Below are 8,109 nucleotides of genomic sequence, written 5' to 3' on the forward strand. Positions count from 1 at the left end.
AGAGCCCTATGTCTGCTTGAGATTCTCTCTCTCCCCCTCTCCTCCTGCCACTACCCCCCCCATCTAAATAAATAAAATCCTTAAGAAGAAGGAAAAAGAAAACATTAGGAAGAGAAAATATATTTACATTACTGTACCATATTTACTGAAAAACATCTGCCTATAAGTGGACCCAGGGAGCTCAAACCCGTGCCGTGCGAGGATCAACTCTATCAGCCCTGTGACCTTGGGAAGACATTTAACCTCTCAGTGCCTCAGGTTTCTCAGCCATAAAGTGCAGGGGAAAAAAGGACCTGCTCAGAGGGTTGGTCTGAATATTGAATGAGATCACCTGTGTCCAGCCCTCCAGAACAGTGCCAGATCTACAGTAAGCATAGCTTAAGGGTTTGTTGTGACTGTCATTGTTATCACCATCATTCTCACATAGGGCACTATTCACGGGGCATCTAAGGGGGGGTCTACGCATGTGAGGTCATATCTGACTCAGGGCCACAGCTTCCAAGGTCATTCTTTTTTTTTTAATGTTTACTGTTATTATTATTTTTTAGTAATCTCTACACCCAACGTGGGGATAGAACTCATGATCCCGAGATCAAGAGTCACATGCTCCTCCAGCTGAGCCAGCCAGGCACTCCCTAAGGTGATTCTAATGACCCATGTCATCCCTCTGCTATGTCAAATGTTCCCTCTGCAGGACAATGCTTCAGGCATGGCCTGAGTTACAAAGCCCACAGTTCCTACCATTGTGTCCAGGTCTGGGTGTTTTGTGAGATGTGTTGATGGCCCTTTAAGAGGCGGTAGCTGGCTTCCGGTTGCCATGGAGACATCTGGACGCAGCCTGGGTAGCAGAAGGCAGCATGTCCTCTAAACTTCAATCCACAGGTGGGAAGGGGGCTGTTGGCACTAGAAATTGAAGAAGCACCTTCTCCTCTTCTCCCCCACCATCCTCCTTGAGGTGGCCTTGGGGATTTTGCCTTGGGGACTCGTGTCCCATCCCTGTCCCTCTCCCCAAGATTGCTACCTCAGCCTCTCCTCCTTCCCTAGTCCCCAAAGCCAAGGACCATCAGCCCTCAGCTGAAGAGAGTCTGCCAGCCCCAAAGGCCAATGCTGAAGCCATCCACTTCCTCAGCACCCTCGGTAAGCCTGGACAATGGGGGCGGTGGGGGCACAGATGTGGAGAGGAGGGAAGACAGAAGGCCCAGACCTGGCACTGTCTCTCTCAGCCTTGATTCCCCTGGGACTCAGAAAGGGTTCAAGGGTTATTGATTTTTTTTTTTAAACACAGAAATATTTTTGGTTTTGTTTTAATTTTTTGTGTGTGTGTTTTTTAAAGATTTTATTTATTTATTAGAGAGAGAGAGAGCATGAGCAGTGGGGAGAGGGGGAAGCAGACTCCCCACTGAGCAGGGAGCCTGACATGGGCTCCATCCCAGGACCCTGGGATCATGACCTGAGCTGAAGGCAGCTGCTTAACTGACTGAGCCACCCAGGTGCCCCAACAATTGTTTGTAAAGATTTATTTATTTGGAGCACCTAGGTGGTTCAGTCAGTTAAACCTCTGACTCTTGCTTTTAGCTCAGGTTATGATCTCAGAGTCCTGAGATCGAGCCCCATGTCAGGCTCCCTGCTCAGCCAGGGAGTTTGCTTGGGATTCTCTCTCTCCCTCTCCCTCTGCCCCTCCTCACCCAGCTCCTGGGCTTAGGCTTTCTCCCTCTCTTTCTCTAAAATAATAAATAAATAAGTCTTTAAAAAAAATAAATAAAATAAAAGATTTATTTATTTATTTGAGAGAGAGAGCACAGAAGGAGAGGGAAAAGCAGACTCCCGCTGAACAGAGAGCCCGACATGGGGCTCCATCCCAGGATCCCAAGATCATGACCTGAGCCAAAGGCAGAGGCTAAACCCACTGAGCCACCAGGTGCCCCTATTTGTTGATAATTGTCAAGAGAAGACCCCCAAGGACATGGGGACTCGGGGTGGTGGCAGGGTCTTCACCTGCTGTCTGTTGTATGGGCTAACGGAGCTGCCTGGGACCCAGGAGATGAGGAAGGGGGGGCGGGGGGGGGGGGTGGTCTGAGAGTTGAGACCCAGGAGCTGGGGCTTTATCTGTGCCCATGGGAACCCCCCCACCCCCAGAGCAGGAGGAGCTGCAGATGCTGCTGTTCTCTGAGACTCTGGCCATGGTCTCGGACACGGGGGAGCCTCAGGGAGAGCTGACCATTGAGGTGCAGAGACGGCAAAACAAAGATGAATTTGGAGTGATGTCACACTGCCTCTTCGTGCAAGCCTTTAGCCGTGGCTTCATGGACAAGATACTCTGCGGAAACTCCCTCCTGGGTAGACTTGTTGCTGCCTGAGGCTTCACCTCCGTCCTTCCTCCCTCCGCCCTCCACCCCCATTACTAGGATCTTCACTCAGGACCCACCCTGGACTTCACCTTGGGACCAGAAGGCAGCAAGGAGAGTGTGTAGGAGGTGGGGGTGACAGGGACGTTAATCACAACTGCAGACTTAGGACAAGAGCGCCTCTTAGTTTCCCTGCAGTCACAGTCCCCCTGCATCCTCCAGCCTGGGCCCCCACCCTTCCGCCCTGCTGTCTCCCGGCCTGTCACCTGTGATGAGGTCGTAGTGACGGCAGCCTTCCCCTCCTGCTCCAGGCTACCTCTCATGGAAACTGCATGTCATGGAGCAACATAGTCAAGAGTTCATCAAGGTACCCCCTGGGGCCCCAAGCCTAGACCCCAAACCAGGGAGAAAGAATGGAGACCCTGGGAGGGAGGGGGAGAAGAATGGGGGGACTCAGGGGGATGTCACCCCCAGCTCTCTCCAAGTTACCCTGTAATCCCCATCACACTTGGAAACCAATCCATCTGGGGCAACAGGTTGCATCTCATGACCTTCTAATACACGAACCCTAGGTCCAGTCCACCCAGGGGCTCCCCAGGCCAAGAGCCCAGTACCTCCCTGAGGACCATTCGGGCCAGCCTTTCCCAGAGCCTGGCCTTTTCCAAGGGCCCTTCACCCCCTCACCTCCAAATTCTCCTGCTCTGTGCCTCCCACACCCAGCCGCAGCCACTTCATTAAATTCTGGAACAGGACCAGTTTTACACGCTGGAAAGCACTTGTGCCTAAGAAGTTTCCCACAGAAACCATTCCCCTCTTTTAAAACTCGTGTTCTGAAGGGCATTTGCTTCTTAACTTTCTATTACACCATCATATGCCTTCTGGTCTTGAACTTCACTACAAAGATATTTCTATCCAAATTTCCCTCAGTTTTCTCATTTCTAAAGGAGAACGGGGCAAGGCGACCTGTGGGGGTGCTGTTCATGTTCACTCGGGACCCAGGCCAGCTCCTGCTTCTCCCCTTCCTGCTCTGGCCCTTAGTTCCGTGTCCTCCCCATGGAGAGGAAGATGACTTTGGTGAAGCAGGATGACCAGCTGACCATGACCAGAAGTGTCAAGGAGGGGGAGGTAAGGGTGAAAGACAGGTAGGGGCTGTTTCCCACATCCTCTTCGAGGCCAAGAGCAGGGGCCAGATTGTGTTAGGACGGGAGCCGGGCGTGGAGACTCAGCAAGGACCCTATATGAGCCCAATACCTGGCTTTCCCGTCCTCCCCACCCCTTCCCAGATGAAGTCCCTGACCCAGACTTTTCCTGAACAGGAAGTCAAGACCGAAGTGACTTTTATCCCAGGGAGCTCAACCATGGGCTTCATCTCCGAGGCTGCCAACCTGGTGTTGCTGAGGGTGATGGCCTGGCGGCAGACGGTGCCCAGCAACGCCCGTTTCCTGGCCTTGGACACGGAGGGCAAACTCTGCTACTCCACTTACGTGAGGGGTCTCCCTGGGTGGGGGACTTGGCCTTGGCGAAAGCCAAGAGGGGCACAGAGGTCGCCGAAGCAGGGGAAAAGACAGCTTCAGGTGTGGAAGAGCTGGTGGGCTGGGGCCCTGCCGGTGGGACTTCCAAGGGCAGGAGAAAGCAAGTCTTCATGTGTTCGAAGATCACGTAGGGGCAGGTGGCATGATAAAGAGGAACCAAAGCGGGGAGCAGTTGAGAAGCAATGCTTCTTGCCCAGAAGTCAGTCCAGGAAAAATAAACATAGCAGAGGGCTGCTTTTAAAAGAAGTATTTTTTTAACATCAGGAAATGCACCTTTTCCAACTGCATTTTTATTATGTCTCAGACCTGAAGGGTTCTTTTTTGTTTTCTTTTTCTTTTCTTGTGGCTAAAACTTCATGATCAGCAAACCTAGGGCTTTCTGCCATGTGCAATTTTAAAGCTATGCTTCTAAGCACACATTTTGGGGGCTGATTTGACCAACTTTGTAAATGACATTCCAGTCTTTTCTATCGCAAACATGACAAACAGGCCCATGTCACTTCCCCCACCTTCTCTGAAACACAGTTCCTGCATTAGCTCCTTTCGGCCCCCTGTCCGCAGCTGCTCCCAGCGTTTTAAATTGTAAGGACAACAGGGCGGACTGCGGGCAACAGCAGGGGCCACAGATCCCAATCTAGCCCCCTTCTCAGAGCATCGCGGACCCCGCCCTCAAAGAGCCTCCCCACGCTCCCCGCCCCCACCTCCTCAGGCTCACACCTGTTGGATGACCTCATCCCGTAACTGAATCTGCCAACCAGGAGAACTTGGTCATCAAGATGAGGAGGGGAGGGTGGGGCGAGTGCAGCATGGAACTGGCCTTCTACAAGGGGACCCCCACTTAACTTGGGGGTGTGATTCAAATCCTGTGGTGGCTGAGGGCCTGGACAGCCAAGGGTTGTTTGTCACTGATAAACAAGGAACGAAGCAGCAAGGTGGAGAAAAGCGCCAGAGTGAGATTTGGGGGAGATGCTGGTGGGCATCCACATAACCTCCCTCCCTCTTATCTTGGCTGCTGCCAGCAAGGGCTGGGCTTCCAGAAGATCCAGGTGGACCGCCAGCAGGTAGAGGTGTTCATCGTGGAGCAGACGGTCCACTCAGTGAAAGGCATCCCCAATTCCTGCCAGTTCTATCTGCTGTCGGATGGGTGAGCTACTGACAGTGGGGGCTAGGGGGCAGTGTGGAGCACAAGCCTGGGAGCTGGATCCTGGGGGCGGGCATGAGGCCAAGGAAGACTACTGACTCTGGGGACAGACCAGGAGGAGCGCCCCTCTGCTTTATCCACATCATTCATTCTTTTCCACATCATTCACACATTTTCTCCTGATTCGTACCATGTCCAATTCGTGCCCAATGGGTACGCTTTCCCTGATGGAGTCACGTCCAAACCTCACCAAGGAGCCCTGAATGGCTGAGAAAGTCAATACTAACCTCACAAAGCCTAAGGCATGGTAGCTAAAGCAGCTGCCACCGCTGGGTATAATACCAAAAAGCACCAAGGTCTGAACAATGACACTGGGTAGAATCAATGTGCATTGGGGGGAGAGGGGGACATCCTGGCACATTGTCAAGCTGTCACTAGCCCAGCACAGGAGCGAAATCGTTAGAAAATTGGGGAGGGAGGTGGGGGAAGAATTTGTTTCTTGAAATTTCCAAAGAGGTATTGATAGAATAATTACATAGGGGAAACAAATAATCGGAACATCGTTGGCTTTCCTTATTTGATAACTTAGCATGTTGTTTCAATTTGGGGGGTCACGAAGCAGGAGGCTCGTGAGGTTTTTTCTTTTAAGATTTTATTTATTTGACAGACAGAGATCATAAGTAGGCAGAGAGGCAGGCAGAGAGAGAGGGGGAAGCAGGCTCCCTACTGAGCAGAGAGCCTGATGCGGGGCTCCATCCCAGAACCCTGAGATCATGACCTGAGCCCAAGGCAGAGAGGCTTAACCCACTGAGCCACCCATCGTGAGTGTTTTAGTGCACACCAGCACACATCTCCAAGCGCACAGACAAGACCCAGTTTGAAATGCGGTGCCGTTATCTGGGGACCTAGGAATGAACATGACCCTAGAACTCAGAGATAAGTGGTGTTGGGGAAGCAGCAGCCAAGGAAGGCCCCCAGGACCGCTGTCAGAGGGGTGGGCTGGTGTAGGAAGACTCCCACTCTCACACCTGCGTTGTATTCCAGGCACCTGGCCAAGAGAATCCAGGTGGGTTCCCCGGGGTACTGCCTGGTCACCCAGATGCCTATCTTGAGGGAGAAGGGTGAGTGAAGCCGCAGGCTGGTGAAGACTTCACGAAGGAGAGGTGGGGAAAACAGGGACCTTCCGGGGTGCAGAGGCTGGACTGAGTGGAGATGGGGAAGTTTTGCCCTCCAGCCTCTGACTCCAAGGCAATTAGGGGAGGATCACTTTGCAAGGACCCCCTTCCAGCAACTCTGGCCATCTGAGCAGAACCTGGGACTGCGATTTGAGTATTCTTGGGCATCCCCCTGTATCTGGGGAAGGTTCTGGCGTGAGAGAGTGCCGCCTTCCTCCCTCCGCACCCAGATGAGATTGAGCCTCGCCCCGTATTTGAGAAGAAGCCCCTGGTGTGGGAGGAGGATATGGAGCTCTACTCGAGGTTCGTGGACCGGAAGGTGAGGAGAGGCTGCAGCCAGCCTGGGGTCCCCATTCCCCCCTGCGCATGAATTCCACCATTACCGATGCCTCTTTGTGCCTGCTTGAGAGGCACACCTGGACGGTTGGAGGGCCCTCCTTGGGGCGAAGGGGGCGGCGAAGGGGTGCTCCCGGGGCGCGGGGTCCCGGGCCCCGCTCAGGCTCGGTCTCCGCCAGGAGGAGCTCCGTCTCAGCCACAGCAGCTATCTGCGACAGCACCCCGAGGCCCAGGCGCTCATCTCAGACTTCCTGCTCTTCCTGTTGCTGCGCCAGCCCGAAGACGTGGTCACCTTCGCCGCGGAGTACTTCGGCCCCTTCGCGAAGCGCCACCCCCCGACCCCGGCCTTGCGCTCGTCCCACCGGCCCAGCCCCTTCCGCTCGCTGGACCCCCGGGACCTCTTCCACTAGGCGGGGAGCAGCGGTCGGGGACCTGCAGGAAGTCGGGCGGTCGCCGGGGACGCAGCGGGGAACCGGAGGGACTCACCCCAGAGGCGCGCCTTGCAAGCTGCGGGGGTTTTTTTTTTTTTTTTTGAGGGGGGGGGCGGAATAAATTGGCCCCATCCCCGCAGTTCCGCTGTGGGCGCGGGAACCTTCCCTAGCCAGAGTCTTGTGTCTTGGCTAAAAAGAGGAACTGTGAGCAGAGTTTATCCAGCGAATTTCACGCTTCTTCCAAGATGCTATAATCAATACTCCTATTTCACGGGTAAGAAAAGAGAGGCGCGGGAAGGTTAAGTAACTCACAGAATTAGTACGAGGAAGCGGGAGTCAAACCTGGACGTTGGATGCTAACGTTAGATGCCACACTCTTAGTCCTTAGGTTTGTAGGGATAAAGGGGCAGGGCTTCTTGGTGCCCCGAAGCATAAACCAAATTACCCTTCTTCCCGCTCCCCCCCCCCAACCTAGAAAAAGAGCAGGGGCTGGTGGGGGATCCGGACCACCATGGGCCTCGCTCATCACCTCTGAAGCCTCCCAAGACATGTGGGCCGCCAGCTCTCACACTCCACCTTCTTTTCCACTGACAGGAACCCCTAAGCTGCGTGCAGGGTCCCCAGTTACCGACTCCCTGAGAAAAAAGGATAGGCAGGGCATCATCGGCTCCGGTCTGGCCAATGGCTTTTTTCTGCCCAGGGCTGGCCACGGCTCATCTGCAAATATCAGGCAAGCTTCTCCGGGACAGCTGGTAACGGGCATGCAGGCCGCATACCCCCACTTACCCACTCATGGGCCTGCCTCTTCCAGTTGAGGGAACCCCCCCCCCACTTCCCCGCCCCGCCCCCCCAACCTTTGCCCTGCGATGAGGGCAGCCATGACTCCAGTCTCGGGGCAACAAGGCTTCATGAACTATCACTTGAATTGAGCCTTAAATAATTTTTCTTAAATACTTTCTTTGTCCTCATCCCTTATCTCAAAAGGAATGCATGTTCATTAGAGGAAACTAAGAAAAGGGTGCTAAACCAAAAGAAGAAAGTGAATTCACCCCAGTTTCTCAGCCTAGAGGCAATTTCTCTTAACATTTGGCAAATATGCTCTTTACTCTTTTTTTCTGATGCATAAAAGTGGCCCGTGTTCGTGCAGCA

The 8,109-nt window shown here is 53.7% G+C and overlaps 1 protein-coding gene across 3 annotated transcripts; it reads left to right on the forward strand.

Moving 5' to 3' along the window:
- The first annotated feature begins 721 nt into the window (after positions 1-721).
- Positions 722-8,109, forward strand: LOC101683303 (ciliogenesis associated TTC17 interacting protein). 3 transcript variants are annotated; one of them, XM_004762749.3, is made up of 10 exons: positions 723-882; positions 1,045-1,137; positions 2,137-2,337; positions 2,657-2,712; positions 3,384-3,470; positions 3,662-3,829; positions 4,897-5,021; positions 6,063-6,139; positions 6,424-6,512; positions 6,709-8,109. In XM_004762749.3, the coding sequence occupies exons 1-10, from the start codon at positions 858-860 to the stop codon at positions 6,937-6,939; spliced, it is 1,152 nt and encodes a 383-aa protein (XP_004762806.1). In that variant the 5' UTR covers positions 723-857; the 3' UTR covers positions 6,940-8,109. The 3 variants fall into 3 exon arrangements, with proteins under 3 accessions (XP_004762808.1, XP_004762806.1, XP_012917088.1); XM_013061634.2 differs by lacking the exon at positions 723-882 and adding an exon at positions 908-955; XM_004762751.3 differs by lacking the exon at positions 2,137-2,337 and having other exon boundaries at positions 722-882.

Source organism: Mustela putorius, unplaced genomic scaffold, assembly GCF_011764305.1.
Source record: "Mustela putorius furo isolate JIRA1106 unplaced genomic scaffold, ASM1176430v1.1 tig00000275_pilon_pilon_pilon, whole genome shotgun sequence".
NCBI lineage: Eukaryota > Metazoa > Chordata > Mammalia > Carnivora > Mustelidae > Mustela > Mustela putorius.

Bases quoted from the DNA above. Each gene is read 5' to 3' on its own strand.
- LOC101683303 (XM_004762749.3), top strand. From the start codon at position 858: ATGTCCTCTAAACTTCAATCCACAG. The intron at 3,471-3,661 runs GTAAGGGTGAAA...TTTCCTGAACAG, and splicing joins GAAGTGTCAAGGAGGGGGAG to GAAGTCAAGACCGAAGTGAC. The intron at 5,022-6,062 runs GTGAGCTACTGA...GTTGTATTCCAG, and splicing joins TTCTATCTGCTGTCGGATGG to GCACCTGGCCAAGAGAATCC.